Source organism: Belonocnema kinseyi, chromosome 5 (assembly GCF_010883055.1).
Source record: "Belonocnema kinseyi isolate 2016_QV_RU_SX_M_011 chromosome 5, B_treatae_v1, whole genome shotgun sequence".
Taxonomy (NCBI): domain Eukaryota; kingdom Metazoa; phylum Arthropoda; class Insecta; order Hymenoptera; family Cynipidae; genus Belonocnema; species Belonocnema kinseyi.
This window is the reverse complement of record NC_046661.1, coordinates 104,975,940-104,995,766: the sequence shown is the minus strand read 5'-3', so window position 1 is coordinate 104,995,766 and position 19,827 is coordinate 104,975,940. Positions and strand designations below refer to the sequence as shown.

The 19,827-nt window shown below is 35.1% G+C and overlaps 1 protein-coding gene across 1 annotated transcript; it reads left to right on the top strand.

The window, feature by feature from the left end:
- Positions 1-4,924: 4,924 nt before the first annotated feature.
- On the top strand, positions 4,925-5,320 carry LOC117173817 (ADP-ribose glycohydrolase OARD1-like). The gene has a single exon (XM_033362461.1). The coding sequence runs from the start codon at positions 4,925-4,927 to the stop codon at positions 5,318-5,320; it is 396 nt and encodes a 131-aa protein (XP_033218352.1).
- The last annotated feature ends 14,507 nt before the right edge of the window (positions 5,321-19,827 follow it).

The window sequence follows — 19,827 nt, the reverse complement described above, 5'->3', positions numbered from 1 at the left end:
AGCCTACTTTTTCCTAGAAAATACAGAGTGTGGGCGATTTTCTTATCTTAATAGGACAGGGATCCATTTAAGTGAATCGTTCCCAACCGCTCGGGAATGGATTTTCAGTCAATTTAAAATTAAGAAAAAAAATTCCCCCCTGCTTGTCTCAACCCTGAGACGTAACAGTGAGTAATTTTTTTTTAGATGGTGCCAGAAGTGGGATCTTCTGTCCGTAACCCTCTCTGATTTTCTTTGAAAAAGGCTCTATTCTATATTCGTCTTTACATTTCACATTAATCCTATTTTGTACAAGTTGTATTAGTCACTGATACTACTACCTTCCCTTATGAAAACTACTCACCTTCTTTTCTACTGTCATTCTTTTAAATCTGATCTCTCAGTGCCCGTAAAAAATTGATTAGCACAAATTTTTTTTTCTCGTCGGTTACGTGTCCCGATTAAAACAAAATCTGCGTTGTTCAAACTCTGAACTATATAACTCTAAACCTATCTCACGGTCGTTAGACGTGGTTGTGGCTGAGATTTTACCGCGATTTCGCTGGAAGCGGGTGCAATTTTCCAGATTAGCACCCGCTCCCGGCGAAATCCTGCGGTTGTCCTTATGAAAAATTTCTAATTATATATATATATGTGCGTATAACTTTTTCAGTCTTTTTTTTGGGGTTGAAAAATTCACCTCCTGGGTAGTAAGCTTAACTATTTTGTTAAAAATTTGTCTTTTTGTTGAATATTAATTTCAACTGAAAATATTAAATTATTTCTTTGTTTGTTAACAATTTCATCTTTTTAAGTAAAGACCTCTAAGGTTGTTTGATTATCAGGAGATTAATTTTGCGTAGAAACTAAAAATGTCTCAAGCGGAACCAACCGTAGTAGCAATGGCTGCTGCCGCAGAAATAAACAAATCCTTACTTGAGTTTTCTCGGATGCAAGCAGCGCTCGCGATAGCCCCACATTATGATGGCCGTAATCCCCCTTTGCGAACCTTTGTCCACGATGTGGAAGAAGGATTAGCTATGTGTCCCGATGGCAGTGAAGAGAAATACGCGAAATTAGTTATCACAAAGCTTCGTGGGTCAGCTCGAGATTCGGTGGTGGGTCGTATTTTTACTACCATAAAAAGTCTTGCAGATCACTTAAAAGACGCGTTTGCTGCCGCGAACTTGTCCTTCACAAATTACCAGACCCAGATTAGCCAAATACGAATGGGAAGTATCGAGTCGGTGACCGATTACGGGTTACGAGCGCAGAAACTCGTGAATAAAGCAAAGGCCGCGTTATCTAAGGAGATTGGGCTAGACCCCGAAGGATCGAAATTACGAGGGCACATGGAGTTCGTCGCAAAGACAGCCCTGGTTAGCTTTTTGAAGGGCCTAAGAGCAGAATTAGAGCTACGTGTAGCTATACGTGGTCCCAAAACATTAGATTCAGCAATTGAATTAGCCCGCGAAGAAGCTAGCATTCTCGCGGAACGATACGGAGATAGAGGGTCGATTCCGAACAGCCAACTTCCTTTGTCTTTCGCAAGACCCTTTAACAATGTTCCTAATCGCGGTTATCAATTGCCCGCATCACGATCATATCAATTCCCGAACGCATCGCGCCAGCCATTTTCATCAAACGGTGAACGCTTCGCGGCAAGACCGACAGTAGCTCCGACCGCGCAGCGTCCCAGCGAAACGAATCGCCCCTTTATGACACAACGCAAACCACCACCCCCGCGTCCACATTACCAACCTCCAGCCCCGCGTTATGCCGAGCGCGAAGCGACAGCATATATGACATACGCAAATCTTGATTATGAATTGTCGTATGGAGAAAGCTTCTATACTGCTCCCATTCCTCAGTCTGTCCCATATTATGGACATTACCCTGAATACTCTCAACAGACTAGCGTACCTCCCACAGAGGCGATGCAACCTGACATAGCGACCGTAGACAATACGAGCGATTTAAACTCGACAAGCGCTCGCCTACACACTACGCAGACGAGCGCGACTACGAAAGAGTTACCAGTAACTGCGAGATATAAAATAATGGAAGCCTCCTCCCTACAGAAACAAGTTCTGAATTCTAGACCTACCCAGAAATAGTCGCGAAATCTCAGAATTTTGTCGACGGTCACGGGCGCTTTTTGGTGGATACAGGCTCTCAGGTCAATTTAATAGAACTGTCCTCACTGGATCCAAACACCGACATTAATGTTTACGATAAGCTTTTAGTGACAGGAATAACGCCAGAGAGACTCGAGAGTTTAGGCTCGGCTGTGGTAAAGCTTTTAAGCACGGAAACAAAATTTCACGTTTTCCGCGATTTATTTCCGGTTCCAGGAGACGGAATAATTGAGCTTGAGTTTTTCCGTGCCGAAAAGGCTGAAATATCTTTTCACCATGATACGATAGTCTTAGATAGCGATCCAATTCGACCCATTCCATTTATCAAAGAAACACAGTTTAAAAAAAGACAAAAGGTAGCATGGCCACCCTCTCGACGGATACTCTCCCAAAAGAGAAAGTGCGAACCCTTTTAATTAGGGCACGGATGCGTCAGGTAGTCCCAATCGACATCACTAACAAAAGCACTGGAGAGGTATACTTAGCCCTGCTTGATTCTCCAGAAGGCGTTTATATCGGCCACGCTGCGGTATCTGTACATAACGGACAGTGCTTTGCGATGGCAATAAGTTCCACCGTGGAAGACGTAACGATAGAAATCCCTCCTCAGGAATTAACACCATACGATGTCTTTGACGAAGAGTCCGACTGCCTCGACGACGTTCTACTCAGCGAATTAACCCCAAATCTCGCATTCGACGAAAGATTGGCTCAAATTAAAGAAAAAATAAAATTCGATAAGCTCGGTCCACACAGACAACGGTGCGTGCAAAGCTACCTTGAAACCTTTCCCCGCCTCTTTTTCCTCGAAGGCGACCGTTTGCCCGGAACTAGTCTTACACAACACAGAATACCGACTGTGGATGATGTTCCCGTTTTCACCAAACAATATCGCCGCCCTGCAACGCAAAAGGCAGAGGTAAGAAGGCCAATTTTTAAACTTTTGGAAAATGAAGTTATCAGTCCTTCAAGCTCGCCTTATAGCTCCCCACTCTGGGTGGTCGATAAAAACCGGAAGAAAATGGGAACAAAAGATGGCGTCTCGTGATAGACTATCGCGCACTAAACGAGAAAACGACAGGCGATGCCTACCCCTTGCCGAACATAAATGAAATTTTAGACCATCTTGGCGGCGCACGGTACTTTTCGGTTTTTGACTTGGCTGCCGGATTTCATCAAATTCCGATGGACCCGGTACAGCCTGAGAAGTGTACCTTTTTGTCAACAGAGGTAGCATATTTGGGTCACGTTGTTTCCTCGGAAGGCGTTCGCCCAAATCCAAAGAAAATCGAGACTGTAAAGAATTTCCCGGTACCAAAGAGTACTAACAATGTTAAACAGTTTTTGGGACTCATTGGATACTATCGGAGATTCATTCCCAACATTGCAGCGAGATCCAAGCCTCTGACAAATCTCTTAAGAAAACAAAAAAAATTAACTTGGCAAAAAGAACAGCAGGCTGCCTTTGAAGATTTGCGCGATTGTCTCTGCAGGCAACCAATCCTACAATGTCCAAACTTCTCGAAGCCTTTCATCCTCACAACTGACGCATCTAACATCGCAATTGGCGCAGTTTTAAGTCAAGGCAAAATAGGCGAAGATCTACCGGTTGCCTTCGCCTCCCGAACCTTAAATCGAGCGGAAGTCCATTACGATACTACCGAAAGAGAATGTCTAGCCGCCGTGTTTTTTACTAAATACTTTCGTCATTATTTATATGGACAAAAGTTCACGGTGGTAACAGATCACCAAGCACTGGTCTGGTTGCATAACACACGCGACACATCTTCCCGCCTTCTGCGTTGGCGACTGCGACTCTTCGAATTTCGATATACGGTTCAGTATCATCCGGGAAGAATAAACTCGAACGCGGACGCGCTTTCGAGAAATCCCGTTGACCAGAGTCCGAGTGCGAAGGCCTTACCCAACGCAGGCATACCCAAACGGAAAAGGGGAAGACCTCGAAAAGCAGCCGCAACGTCAGATTCGACTGCAGTGCCCGCTTCTATATCCATGCTACAACCCAACCAGGTAGATTCATTGTCAAGCGAGGACTTAGGAATCGCCGAACGGGTGAAACAACGACGGCGGCAAACCGAGCATTTTCCAACATACTCCTACTCATCCGATGACGAGGGCGATCATTGCGACCTCATTAAAAAGAAACCCCGTCGTAAGGCCTTCAAAAGGCGTCTTACCCTAGCTAGGGACGATAGTGATTTTTTGATTCCACAGAGCGAATATTCTTCCAGATACATCGTTTCTGAAGAATCAAATTGCGATTCGCCCGGAAGAACTCCCATTCGCCAACCCAAAAATTCTCGTGCTAGACTAAGCAAGGCAGATAACCACTTACACCCCAGCCTATCGGAACCAGAACCACCTCCATTAGTGAAAGACGGCACAGTTAGACACGTTCCTGCATCCGAATGCGCCGAAGGAGACGGAGTCCTACCCCCTACCGTTTTCCTACCACCAATCTTGAATTCCGATACGGAATCAAGTGATACGACTCTAAATGAAAATGACGAGGCTGTCATCCAAGCGACTGAAGATCTTGACGCCACGATTACAGGAGCAGCGACCCAGTCAACTCATGAAAAATCACCCCTAATCCAGTCAGTACAGGACCACATCCTCCCGCCTGCGAATTCCGGTACAAATAAGATATCGAAGATCTTAGGTCTGTACGAAACAATACCGCTGGATGACCCTTTGCCCCTGCCGAATAACACCCGAATCCGCAAAAAAATGTTTTTAACCCACCCCCCGCAGCTTTGATCCAAACAACAAAAGATTCGCTTACAATGGGCAAAGATAATTTCGTCCATGTTATAGCCTCAGATTGCATTCTATCAACAACCATCGGGCGCACTCTTATAGATCTAGGGTATGTAGATCCAGAGAGATTGCGCGAGAGTAATCCCAAGAAAGGACAGATCGTCGTTTCCAAGGTTGGAAGTACAGAAATTTTTAGCGTCATGACCCGAGAAAACCACTTTGAGCCAACTACCCCCGAGAATTTATACTATTCCTTGTTAGGTTTAAGGGAAGCACTGAGGCAGGTGGATACTAAAACGGTGAGAATTTCCGGGGCAGGCGACGGATTGGACAAACTACCGGCGAATATACTTCGAAATATAATTCGGCAGATATTTGTCGGAAGCGACGTCACTTTCACGCTCTGTTCTGGTGAAGTCTAAATATCCCCCCTTAAAATTCGAAAAGGTATTATTAGAGAATATCACTGCAGTCTAGTCGGAGGACACAAGGGCGTGACAAAAACATACCGCCGAATACGAAACCGTTTTCTTTGGCCTGAGATGAAGAGCAACATTCATTACTTCATTCGAAATTGTCACAGCTGCTAAATGAAAAAATTGTTACGCATTAAAACGCGCCAACCAAAGATAATTACAGATACGCCGCATGCGTTCGATAAAGTGGCTCTGGATATTGTGGGACCTCTTCCTCTCACGCCAGATGGAAACCGATACGTCCTTACAATGCAGGATAACCTGACTAAATACTGCATCGCAGTACCCATTCCCAATAAACGCGCGTCTAGCGTCCCAACGATTTTCGCTCAGCGACTTATTGCCGTATTCGGAAGTCCTCCCGCCGCGGAAGTGAATTTGTAAATGAGTTGCTGAGGAATCTAGCAATCCTTTTTAGAATCAGCCACGTTACCACATCTGCTTACCACCCTCAAAGTAATGGTAGCCTTGAGAGAAGCCATCAAGTACTCGTTGATTACCTGAAACACTATATTGAAGAGTATGAGGACTGGGATCGTTTGATTCCATTCGCCATGCTCTCGTACAATACTTCAGTACATGAGGGCATCAGGTTCACTCCATATATCGGATATTCGAGCGCGTGCAGTCGAAAATACGATTCACGCGAAAAGACGCTCGAAAGGCTATTACGACCGAAAGGCAAAGGACCAAGAGTTCATGGTAGGCGATCTAATATTAGTTTTAAAGGAAGCTAGAGAAATAGAAGGTAAACTAGATCACCCTTACGACGGCCCTTATCCAATCGTAGAAATTGTGGACAAACATAACGTAAGGTTGCAGTTACCGACGGAAGCCGAGTATGCAAGCACATGGACAAGCTGAAGAAATATTTTATGTATGAATCGTCAGATTCCGATATATCCTTCTAATCGCCTCATTTGTCCACAGAAAACAATTCTAATTTCCTTCCAGAATTACGTAACCACGGAAGTAACAGCAAGAGGGAGGGTATTTCTTGCATTACCGACGTGACAGCATAGTCCTGTGGTAACCCTTTCCCCCGCACACTGCTTCATCCCAAATCATATTCCCCTTACCACTTTTATCAATTGCATAATTTAACAAATACTATGCAACACTCGCGTATTTATAGAATTATTGCATAAAGATATCGTTATTATCAATCGAGATAATTTCCGAATTTAAGTATTATAAAATATACTAAAAATCTTTCTGCAATCTCAAATAGCTAGGATTAGGATCACATAGTTTGAAATTAGAAAAATATATATAATAGTAGTATATACATATCAGCATAAAATATCGAGTATAAGACAGCCTCCCGCGATTTAATCTTTAAAACTTGAATAGTCCCTTCAGATTGCATTAAAAAAGGGATCGGAATTGATCTAAACATTTAAACGCGCGATTATGTCTAGCAGCCGATATACAACCTTTACAGTTACCATTATCACTAATAAAATACTCGAAGAAAATTAATATAACTTGGTTCAAATTATGTAATTTTAAAAGTTCAAGGGATCGTGTGAAACTGCCCGAAGAACCAACAACTATTGGATTTGTTCTATGTATAAAACATTTTATTAGCAGTATTAAGCTGTATATTTTTTTATAAACTCAGAATTAGATAGCATAGGTCACGAAAAATGTGAGCGAGGTGCATACTGCCCTCTACGAGCCGAGCGGACCAACACCAAGATTTTGAAATTCGCCTTCAGCGGAATTTCCATCTTAAGAAGGGGGGTGTTACGTCCGGGCGTGGCATTCGAAATACCTTCATTTTTTATCGTTTAGGATCCTAGAAAATGCAGAAAGATCCATTAATGAACGAAAGAGTGTGTGAGTTAATTTATCTAATATTAGTCTTATGTAATGTCTGAGTCTATGTGGGCCCACTTATTTTTCTATACTATATGACTGTCTAGGCTTAATTATTACTTAGTCAATATTTTTATTCAATTACAAATTCTATTCATGTCACTGTTCGGTTTTTAAATATTTTAATGTAACCAGCATATTGTAAAGGTCTTTCAGATTCTCACGCGTTGGAAAGACATCTGCCTTGGAGAAAAACTCTCTGAATTTCAAATCTATTTAATTTTATTATACGGTAGACAGCAAATACCAACGAACGAGGGTTGCCAATTTCAAAACTCTCTACCCATTTTCCCATAAACTCTCATCATAAACATAATCCAAAAAACCTAGATTCGATCATGTACAAGCCTATAGTCTTTTATAACCCTGGACCCTAACTAATAAACCTCCAATAAAGGAGAGACACTTTTCATCGTTTAAGATTTGAAGGAGTAGACGAATTTCTCACTTGTACAATAGAAGTAATAAACCTATTGCACTATGCCTCTACACTCCGAGTCCCAATTCGACTTTATGGCGACATCTGCTAACCAGGCGCCGTTTGGGTCCAGGTACTGTAAACATTCTGTTGACCAATAAGGGCAAGGTCCCACTGTAATGTTCACTCTCCACCACCCACGAAGTTTTCCTTCCACTTTTCTTTTAATATCCACCCCCGTTCTTTTAATTGGTCAAGAGTTGAGAAAGGCGCAGCCCCTTGAGATGTTTTCCGAGGAGCTAGAGCGAATTTTGAAATGGGAAGTTGCGAAAACGTCAGTGGTAGTTTAGCTTCCAATCAACTAAGATCTTGACTTGGTTTTGCAGTTGAAGACCTGCTCCTAGATCAGACTCTCTGCCTGAGTTAGGAACCGGGTCAACGATTGCTCCCTATGCCAAGCTCTTAGCTTCTTTTTGGCCTTTGTCGGTGCAAGCGGTACCGTTCCGCTCTCGCGAGTTCTCTCCGGTGGAGGACCCTTTGATTAGTGACCAGTCTACTATTTGCGTTTGCCCGGAAAACTCCCTGCTTGAGTAACTCCGGTAGTTTTAAGTAATCCAGTTATTACCGATTTCTCTAGGTCAGATCATCTTTCCGACTCCTGGGAATCAGTTTCATCTATAATAAAGTAAGTTCTGTCATCAAATTAATTATCTCATTTCATTTTCCTACTTTTCACCTTACAGCCTACTTTTTCCTAGAAAATACAGAGTGTGGGCGATTTTCTTATCTTAATAGGACAGGGATCCATTTAAGTGAATCCTTCCCAACCGCTCGGGAATGGATTTTCAGTAAATTTAAAATTAAGAAAAAAAATTCCCCCCTGCTTGTCTCAACCCCGAGACGTAACATACCCAAGTAGTTGCATTTTTTATTTTAAAAATATTAAATTTCCCTTAAAATAGATGACTTTTCATTTAAAAAAAAAAAACAAGTTTAAAAATAGTTGATTTTTCATTTTAATAAATTCCAGTTGACTTTTCAAGGTCAAAATATGAATTTCGTAACAAAAAATAATTTTCCAGGAAAAAATGTTAATTTTCAATCAAAAACAAGAAATTTGTTCAACCAAAAATATTTAGTTAAAAAAAATAGTTCAATTCTCTACCATATAGTGCATGTCCTATGAAATAGTTAAATTTTCAACAAAGCTGTAGAATTTTCAATTATACAGTTGCATTTCTGTTCAGGGAAGATAAAATTTCGCAGCATTTTCAATCGAAAAGGATGAGTTTTCTAAAAAAAGGTCGAATTTTCAACGAAACAGTTGCAGTTTTATCCAAGAAATATGCAATATTTATACTAAAAACTATGAAATTTGAAATAAAAAACACAAATTTTCAGGAAAATAGTGTTCATCCAAAAAATATCTCAGTCAACTTATCAGCAAGAAAATATGAATTTTAACAAGAGGTTCATGTTCTACGAAAAGAGTTGAATTTTTAACCCAATAAGATGCATTTTTTACAAAACAATTACATTTGCGACAGAAAAGGATAAGCTTTTAAAACAATTCTTAAATTTTCAACCAAATAATCAAATTCATAACTAAAAAGATGATCTTTAGGAGAAAGTTTGTGTGAATTTGCCTCAAAATTTGCAAAAATGATGTACATGAGTGAAGGACCTCATCTCTTGCCGTTGTCAGTGTCACTGCCATATCATTTCAGGATTAAACCATTGAACCGCTAATCAAGTTCATAAGATTTTCATTATTTATCCGAAAATGCAGGACACCGAGGCGATAGTCGTAACCATTAGCCAATTGACAAACCATATTGCGTTGCGTAAATATATTTAAAAAATGAGTTCGTCTAACAAAACCTTTCTTACTCTATACAAAAGAATAATCGTATAGCTAAATTTACATAAATAAACAGCATTCTTTGTATTAAATCAAATTTCATTTCATTACAAAAGGAGAGATTAAAAAAATAGTTTCCATATAAAATTCTATTATAGGACGATACAGAAGCCCAAAATATTTAAAGAGAAGTTAAATAAACTTAAATATTACAAAAATGTTATGAAATTCATTTAACTGAAACCTAAGATTCCCAATCGTGATATTCCTATTTGCCTAAGCAACTTAATCCAAAGAGAATTAGAAGAAAATTGAGAAACTTAAGAAATCCTAAAACCTGAAACTCCAAGGGAACCGAGAATAATAATGCAATATATATATATATATATATATACTACAGATGCATCTTAAGTAAAGAAATTTTTAAGGCTTGGACCCTTGAGCACACATGTATTTCCATTTTTATGGCCGGAGGAAGCAGTAGGAAGGCCTGCCGGAGTGCTTCCGGAGTGTGGAGGAGAAATTCCGCAAATCGCGGTAGTAAGCTACTGCAACTTCGATGGGCAGAAAAATACCGGCCGGAGTTTGCAGTAGGTCCTGCGAAGCTCTTGGGGGCAGTAGGAGCTGCTTCGCCGGAGTGTACAAGAGGCTAAAGGACAGTAACCAGTAAGTATGCTACTGCTCATCCCATCAGTACTGTAAACCTAAGTTGACATATCACTCTCTTGAGAAAAGCATATAGAATATTTTACACATCAATAACTCAAACAATTTAGAATCACAGAATAATAAACATAAGCAATTATGCTTGAATAATCCAGAGGTTTCCGAACCGTAGATTATTAATTGTAAGAATACTCAGATTCTTGACCATGTGAACGATATTCTTGGGTCAGGTGATAAATATAGCTCTAATTTTTCAATCTCTAGAAATTAACACATCTTTGCAATTGTAAAAAATGTAGAAATGAGCATTGATAAATTTCCAGATAAATTACAAGCTAAATTAAGAGACAAAATCCTTGCTTTATCTTATCGATACATTAAAAAAACCTAACTTCATTTCCGATTCAGATTAAATAATTCGCAAAAATATTGCTGAAACAAAAAACTGGCTCAAAGGACAGCAAGATCTTTGCGCAACAGCCGCTGGTAAAGGTAATGTTACTGACATTCTTAATAAATATGATTATTATAACAAAATGGCATTAATGTTAAGTGATCGATCAAATTATTCAAAAGTCTTCCTAAAATTCACAAAAATAATTTTCCTTTAAGGGCAGGTGATACTTCGTCGTGTGTTCAATCGGGTGCAGGTCCCCCCGATTTTTTTTTCATAAAAATGAAAATTTTTTAAAACTGAATTTAAAATGCTATAAAGTACCATAACGGACGTCCCCGGACTCATTTTCGAGGGATAATAACAAAAAAATTTTATTGTGCTAAGAAAAAATTTATGCATATGCATTATTTTGAGGTTAGGGTCGTTTTTCAGCTTTCTGTCATTCCGATAATGTAGGTTTCTGCTGTACCGATTCTATCTGTAGCACTCAAGAATAATTATGGAGAAAATTCTAGCACAAGTGACCTCAAAATACACACACATCAAATGTAGAAAAATCCATTTTTTTTAATGAACCCACAAAAAAGTGTGCGCGGACTTCCGTTAGCATGTTCGCTATCATGCCCTAGATTTCAAAGACAATATATTTGTTATTTTAGGGAAAAAGTCGGCGGAATCTAACACTGATAGAATCGATACTAATTCCTAAGCGCCGCAAAAATTAGTCAAATTTAGCAAAATTAAATTCTTTTGAATTAACCCACGAAAAAAGTGTTCGGGCACGTCCGTTAGATTATTCCCTATCAATTTCTGAATGTTGAGGACAAAATATTTATCATTCTATGAAAAAGCCAGGGGAACCTAAAACTGGTAAAATCGATAATTTTCTCACTACAGTAAGATTCGTCGGATCGGGACGGACATTTCAGCGGCCGTTATAAGCTGGTCAATTTTCATGCATACAGCATTGACTTCCGTCGCGTGGAATCTGCTGCGTTTTTACGCGCGTGCGCCTACCTATCACGGCCAGTGAAGAAGTTTACGAGTGGGGACTACATCCCTCCGAGGATTTCGATGCGACGAGTGATGCGACAGGTCCTACTGCAGGGCTCACCAGAAGGCAGCCATTGACTGCATTGGCTGCCAGTGGCAGCCAAGAGACTAGGTTAAACCGGCCCTAATAAATCTTGTCGTTCGACTGTTTCCTAGCCCTTCACGGTCATTATAGAGCAGATTTTATACTCTTCAAAATAAAGAAGAAGGGATTTTGGTGGCCGTCTTTTTTCTTTATTCTTTCAGAATTTTAATTCAAAACTCTCCAAATTTTTCGACCTTTTTAAAGCTTGAATTTGAAATTTAATTTGCAGATGAATTTGATTCACTTTGTAAATAAAAATGAAATTTAAATTCGAAATAAATTGTATTGTAAATTCGAGTACAAAAGTTCAGACCCCCGGCGTGAATGACGATTGCTTTGCATTGCATTCTAAGAGAAAATTGAAAAGAGATCACAAAACATTTTTTATTGTTTCCTAAAATTTTTTAAAAGTGTTTAAAATATTTTTTGACTTTTGCAATTTTTCCATATTAGATAATTTTAGAAAAATTAAGGAACATAATTCTTTCAAAGCCTTCTTGTGCAATTTTGTTGCATATTTTTTTAAAGTTTAGGTTGTTTTAAATAATGTACTCTAAAATTTGAGTAAGTTTAAGAGACGTTCAGAAATTTTAAACGGTTAAAAAATAATTAAAACTTGCAAAGATTTTTAAAGAATTTTATAAGGTTTGACGAAAATTAAAAAAAATTAGGTGCATAGGAATAATTAAAATAATTTTTTATTTCAAAAAATTACTTTCTAGGGATTATTTTTTAGAACATTATAACACATGAGAAAAGATTTTTAAAATGATCAAAGAAGAATCTGAATTATTTCAAAGGCACTTTTTTTAATTTTTCAGAATCAAGCAACAATCAGGAAAAGGACGTGACTAGAAAAAATAATTTTTTTAATATTCGTGTGTAAATTCCAAATGAAATTTTATTTTGAATAACCAACTTTAAAAGGAAATTGCGAAATTTTTTTAGAAATATCAAACGATTTGCTATCATTTTTTGCAGAGAGTGTTAAAGATTTTAGACCGAAATTTTCAAGTCCGTAAGATTATCACATTTTTTTAAATATAAAAAGTCGAGCTAACTCAGGAAAAATTAAGTAGAATTCAAGAGATTCAAAAATATTTTAAACTTTAGAAGATTATTAGAAATACAAATTTTTGAAGCTATCAAGAATAAACTTTAGGAGCTTTAAGGGAATGTCGAAATGTCAAGAGCATGAACAAATTTTTTTTAAATGCTTGCGAAAATTTAGAAGATTATAAGGAAATTTTTTTACATTTTGAATGACTTTTTAAAATGTTTAGAAAAATTCGAGGCAGTTGAAAATATTTTCAGGAGTTTGAGACGAGTTAAATAGATAAGAAATATTCACAAATTTGAAAACATTTAAGAAAATTGATAAAATATTCCTTGATTTCTTAGAAATTTCTTAAACATTCCTAAATATCTTTGAATAGGACGCGAATTTTTTGTAATGTTTTGAAATATTCTATAAAACAAAAAAATGTCTTTAAAATATCGTAAAACCTTTCCTGAAAAAATCTGATATATTTAAAAATCTTTTTTTAATTGTCTTAAAAATCTTATAATACTTATGTTTATATAAATTTGAATACAAACTGACCATACTTATTTTCTTGCTTTCAATTCTCGGAATTTAATTCCAACTATAAATAAAGTATTACAAACTTCTAACATATAAGTAGTTACTCGAAATATTCATGTTATGTCATAATGTATATCATTTTTTATTTTTTATGGTAGTGAAAAATTGTTTTAAATTGGTGAATTGCAAGTAGTACTTACGCAAGGTAAATTGCATATTTGTATGACTACAAAAATATTGAAAATTCTTTTTTGTTAAAAAAATGGTCTTATTCAGTTAAGATAATACATCATATTAAAAACGCTTTTTTGTTTAGGAAACGTCTTTCATGTTTTCAAACATAATATACAAATTTTGACGTAACAGCGATGAGGGGAAGGCCAAAAAGAGATGTTACGGTCTGTGTCACATTGCGAAGGGGGCGGGGGGGGGGGGCATTTTAATAACTAATCAACATATTTTTAGAATATCTTTATATTCATTCTGCCCTGGGGTCAAACAGGGTACAAAAAAACGCCATGAAATTTGGAATAAAAACTGTTGTTTATACATTAATTTAAAATATGAACGATATTGAAAATTTTATAAAATTTCCAAAATATTATTTAAATATGATACACATTAACTTTTATTAAGAATATTCTTACAAATAGTTGATAATTTTTTTAAAATTTACATGTTTTTAACCATATTTGGCCTTAGGAAATAGATTTCATGCATGAAATTATAGAAATATCTCCATTAGTAAGTAAAAGACTATGAAGACTTTTGCCTTCAAAATTTTACCAAAAACTTTTTAAAATGTTAACAAACGGACTACAGATTTGGCTTTAAGCTTTTTTACTAATTAGAGAAATAGATATTTCTTTTATCTTTTTCCAGGATCTGATTTTTCCCCTGAACATAAAGCAGATTAAAAACACTTAAAAAATGGAAATAAAAAAGATAAAAAATGCACGCAGTTTTTTTTGTTATTGGAAAAACGAACACATTTTTTAATAAAACTCCTTTCCATACCACCCATGGAAGAAAATTTTTACAATATTTTTATTAAATAATAAACATTTGATCTTTTGGACTCAAATGGAAAAGTGAAATTTTTTTTCATTAATTATGGTTGTTTAATTGACGTCTGTTATCGTACTTGACAATTGAGGAATCTCTTTTTCGCAAACAAAAAGTATGACAGTTCTTCCCTTATCGACTTTCTTTATTTTTTATTTACTTATTGCACACACACACACACACACACACACACACACACACATATATATATTATGTCTTAACCAATTTTATAGGTACTTTGAATAAAAAAATTTAAATTGCATGAAACTTATTTCAAGTGAACAATTTCAAGACACATTTTTTTCCGTATACAAAAATTTATACGTTGTTCATTTTTAAAAATATTTTCTCTTTCGGTATAACTAAATAATGTCCTTTCTTCACTTCAACTCGTTCTAACTTAGCTCATTTTCAGAATTTTTAGATTCCATTAAACGAATTCAACTACGTATCTACATTTTCTGAAAATTATATTTGAAAGAAAAACTTAAATAATTTAATGAACATAGACAATGTTAATTTTGCGTTGTAGACAATGTAATTAACATGAAGTTCAGCCTTCAAGCGCTTCGTTTATCGATCAAATTTTAAGAAATTGAAAACCTCCAGATTAAAACCTCCTTGCAGATTAAGATTTAAAACATTTTTTGTTCAAATTGTAACTCCATTGAATTAATGATTCGAAGAGTATGCATTTTTTAAATAGCAAGTTAGTAAGAGTCACGCTGCCTTTTATGCATGTGCATGCAGAAAGGAATTTTATTAAAAAATTTATCGAATCTTTTAACAAACAACTAAAATGAATTTTTTACATCTGTTATTTTTATTTTTTATGTGTCTTAAATCTTCTTCATGTTAAGGGAAAAATCATATACTGGAAAGTGATAAAAGAAACATCTATTTCTCCAACTGGTCCAAAGGGTTAAAGCCTGTACAACCGTTTGTTGACATTAACAAAAAACTTTGGTATCATTTAAACGGGAAGTTTACATAGCCTTTCACTAAGTAATGCGATATTTTTTAAATTTTATTTGTGAAATCTATTTCCTGAGGCCAAATATGGTAAAAAATGTCGTAAAATTATAAAAATTACCACCAACTTACAAGAATTTTAAAAATAAAAGTCAATGTGTATCATATTCAAATAATGTATTGGAAAATTTATAAAAGTATTAATATTGTTCTTTTTTTAAATTAATGTATACAGAGTGCAACCGTTTTTATTGGAAATTTCACATCGGTTTTTTGTACCATGTTTGATCCTACGGCAGAATCAAGCAAAAGATATTATAAAAATATGTTTATTAGTGACTAAAATGCCCCCCCCCCCTTCCCTAAGCAAAGTGACAGACCGTGACATTCCTTTTTGGCCTTCCCCTCATCGCCGTTACGTCAAATTTTTATATTATGTTTGAAAACATAACATACGTTTCCTAAATAAAAAAGGGGTTTTAAGATGAAGTGTTATCTTCAAATAAATCAAACAAATTTTTTAACAATAAAGGCTTTTTCAATATTTTTGTAGTCATACTAATATTGAAGTTACTTAACCTAAGTACTACTTGAAATTCTCAAATTTCAAACTTTTTTCACTACCATAAAAAATAAATGATGATATTAATAATGACATAACATGGAAATTTCAAATAAATATTTATTTTTTGAAAGTTTTCAAACACTTTATTTCGAGTGAAAATTAAATTCTGAGAATGAAAAACAAGAAAATAAGTATTATTAGTTTATTTTTTTAATTTATATAAATCTCATTATTATAAGATTTTCAAGGAAATTGAAAAAAGATTCTTGAATATATTAGATGTGTCAGAAAAGATTCTAGGATATTTTCAAGAAATTTTTTTTATTTTAAAGAATATTACAAAAAATTAGGTTGAAATCCAGTTCTTTTCAAAGATGCTTAGGAATTTTTACAAAATATGTGAGAAATGAAGAAATATTTAATCAATTTTCTTAAATGTTTTCAAATTTCTGAATATTTCTTATCTCTTTAACTCGTTTTAAATTCCTGAAAATATTTTTAACTGGCTCAAATTTGTTTCAAAGTTTGGAAATATCATTCAAAATGTTCAAAAACTGCCTTATAATCTTCTAAATTTTCGCAAGCATTTAAAGCAAATTTGACCATGCTCTTGAAACCTTTCGAGATTCGTTCACAGCTCCTAAAGTATATTTTTTACATTTAAAAATTTTTTCATTTATAAAAATCTTCTAAATAATTCCAAGGAACCTAAATTTTTTAAATTTTCGTCAAGCCTTACAAAATTCTTCAAAAATCTTTACAAGTTTTAATTATTTTTTAATCGTTTAAAATTTCTGCACGTCTCTTAAACTTACTCAAATTTGAAAGTACATTATTTAAACCAACATAAGCTTAAAAAAAAACTTTTTACAGCCGTGAAATTATATCAATTTTTTACATTCTCATCAGAGAAGGTATTAGATTTGTGTAAAATTTGACCCCCCCTCCATTTTTTGTCAATTGTTCACGTTTTGAGACCCCCTGAATCCGAAAAACAGGTATGTCTGTATGTCTGTATGTCTGTATGTATGGCTGTGAACACGATAAATTTTGAAAAAATTAATCCATCAGATTACCCTTTGGTACACTCGTTTAGTGTCCTAAACTAAATGTCAAGTTCGTTAGCCAGCCATTTTGGATGAAAATTCAAAAGTGGGCATATTTTGAATATTTTTGAGACCACTTTTTTTTAATTTAAAAATTTACTGTACGGCTATTCATAGTATTCAAAAAATTTAATAATTTATCCTAATTACTTTTTTTTTTAATAATCCAAAATTACTAGAGTTATAGCATTTTCAAAATCCAAAAAAAACAAACAAAAATGAACATTTTAAGCCAAATAACGCATGAAATAAAAAAAGTCAAGGAAAGAAAAACTTTCCTTTTTGGAAGCCCTACAGGACTATGATAACAACTTTTTTAATTTGGTCGAAAAGTTGAAAATTTCAAATTTGATTGTACCAAAAATGTTTGAAACCACATTTTTTGAAGATTTAAAAATTCTATGTACGTTCGTTCATAGTACACTGAACTACAAATTTATAATGAATCACTTTTCGATATAAGCTACGAAAAAAAAATGAGACAAAACTTTTTCATGCAAAAAAGAGCTATCATTTTTGATAGAACACGTAGTTTTTGCTTTAGTCGTAAAAAATAACATTCAAAATAAAAATATTAAATTTGTTTGAAAAAAAGACACAAGGTATAAACCTAAATTACCAGACAAAAGTTTTTCGCCTAAAAAGATCTATAAATTTATTATTAATCATTTTTCGATAGGACGAGTAGATTTTCTTTTAATCGTAAAACAAAAGATTAAAAATTAAAAAATTAACTTTTTGGAAAAAGCACAGAAAAGACGAAAGAGGAGATAGGCTCCTATATAGGACCCTATATAGGTTCCTGTATTAGACCCTATGTAGATGCTCAGTAGTTTTGATTTAATCGTAAAAAAGAACATTAAAAATAAAAAAAATTTAAAAGCAAGGAAATAAGAATTAGTATGATTCAATTTTTATGTCTGTTATGAATTGTAATTATATATATATTTATTTAAATGATACATGTTTTAGAGCAGCTTAGAATACAATTTGAAGAAAAATGAGAAACAAATACAAAAATAATCAAGATAAATACAATTTCTTTTTATTTTGAAATGAGCTTTAACAAAAGAGAGTTCAAAATCACAAAATTACGATTGTCGATCCGTTAACCTTTGATTTTAAAAGGTGTGTGCCCGAATGCGGGAGAAATGCAAAGACCAAGCGCGTAGTACGATTGCTATCAGTCGCGTGCCGTAGGTGCGCTCAAACTTTCGAGCTAAGCTCTTTTAACGAAAGAGAATTCAGAATCACAAAATTACAGTGGTGGATGTTTTGAGTCTTAATCTTGAAACGTTTGCGCAAGAATGTGGGAAAATATAAAGACCGAGCGCGTAGCGCGAGGTAAATACATAATCCAGTGCGAAGCGCGAGAACCAACCGTCGCGCGCCCTAGGTGCGCTCAAACTTGCAAACGCTTGCCCACTTCTCACTGCCGTGAAATTATATCTATTTTTAGGCACTTTTCTGTAGCTGCTTTTTACTCACCAACGAGATATTTTCACTTTTTATTGTCAGCCGCTCAATTTAACAACATTTTTACAGACAAACTTTTTAAAATCTCGTGGGTTCTCCCAATTCTAATAAAATAGACTATTAAATTATTGCCTACTTTAGGTATAGCCCAAATGGTGGTCACTCAATGCTTTATATGTGTCGCAACAAAGTCGACGTTAGAGCCATCTAGCGTAAACTCGTATTCCTAAGATAAGATAATACTATAGTTGACCGTTCAGATAATAGCGATAATACCCAGATACTTTTCAGATAATGGACCTAAAATCTAAAAAAATATGCAGAAAACAATATAAAAACAAGTAGTAATACATGAATAATTGTCCGAATAACTATTTATACTTTTCCAGTTGTTTTTGTACTGTTTTCTATATGAAAATCTGTTTTTATGAAGAAGGAAGATTGTGAAATTATTTTTCGCAGTATGTTGCCGGTAAAACAACAACAACGAACAGTTACCGTGGTAACTGTTGGCCATTTTGGAAAATTTGAACTATGACTAGCGGAGTGAGGTCAAAGATATTATAAACGTAGATTCGGTGCGGGCTTAGTTACCCGCGATAAATGTAGACGGCGCGTCCGGCGAAAATTGTCAGTTCCCCTCTACCCACCGCAACCCGTATATAGCACCCATATCTCAGTAGGCCCCTCGATGCGCACTTATGGCAACTTAGCTCGGACATAAACCATTTAAATTGAAAGTAAATTCCCAATTAAAATTTTTTTCACATTTATAACTTTGCAAAACATGGTTACTTTATTAAACGCCAGAGATAAAAGGCCATGCGTATTTTTTATTTCGGTTTCATATATTTTCTTCTAATTTTAAAATTATTTCTTCTAATTTATATTCTTTTATAAGTTATAATTTTCTCACTCTCTAATATTATATTTTTATTCAAACTGATCAAACTATAATTGTAATATCTATATATAGTTCTTTGATATTATTTAGTTTATGTTTTATTTTTGTGGTCTGTAATTTCTATGGATTTTTTATACTATTTGTCTAATCAAGTTCTCGTATGTATTTTCCAATTTCTTAATTATTATATATTCTAACATTCTTATAAAAATGTAATTATAATTCCAAGTGGCAGGAAAATTGTTCTTTCGGTTTTTAGATATTAAGACGGCAGTTATAAGCCAGATTACGTTTCGCATTGGCAACAAAAATTAGACAAATAGAATTGTGGGTCCGGATGCAATAAGGGCACATAAAATTTTTTCGTGCGAAAACGAAGTCCCCTGGAGGCTTTAGAAAAAATTTTCGAATTTTAATTT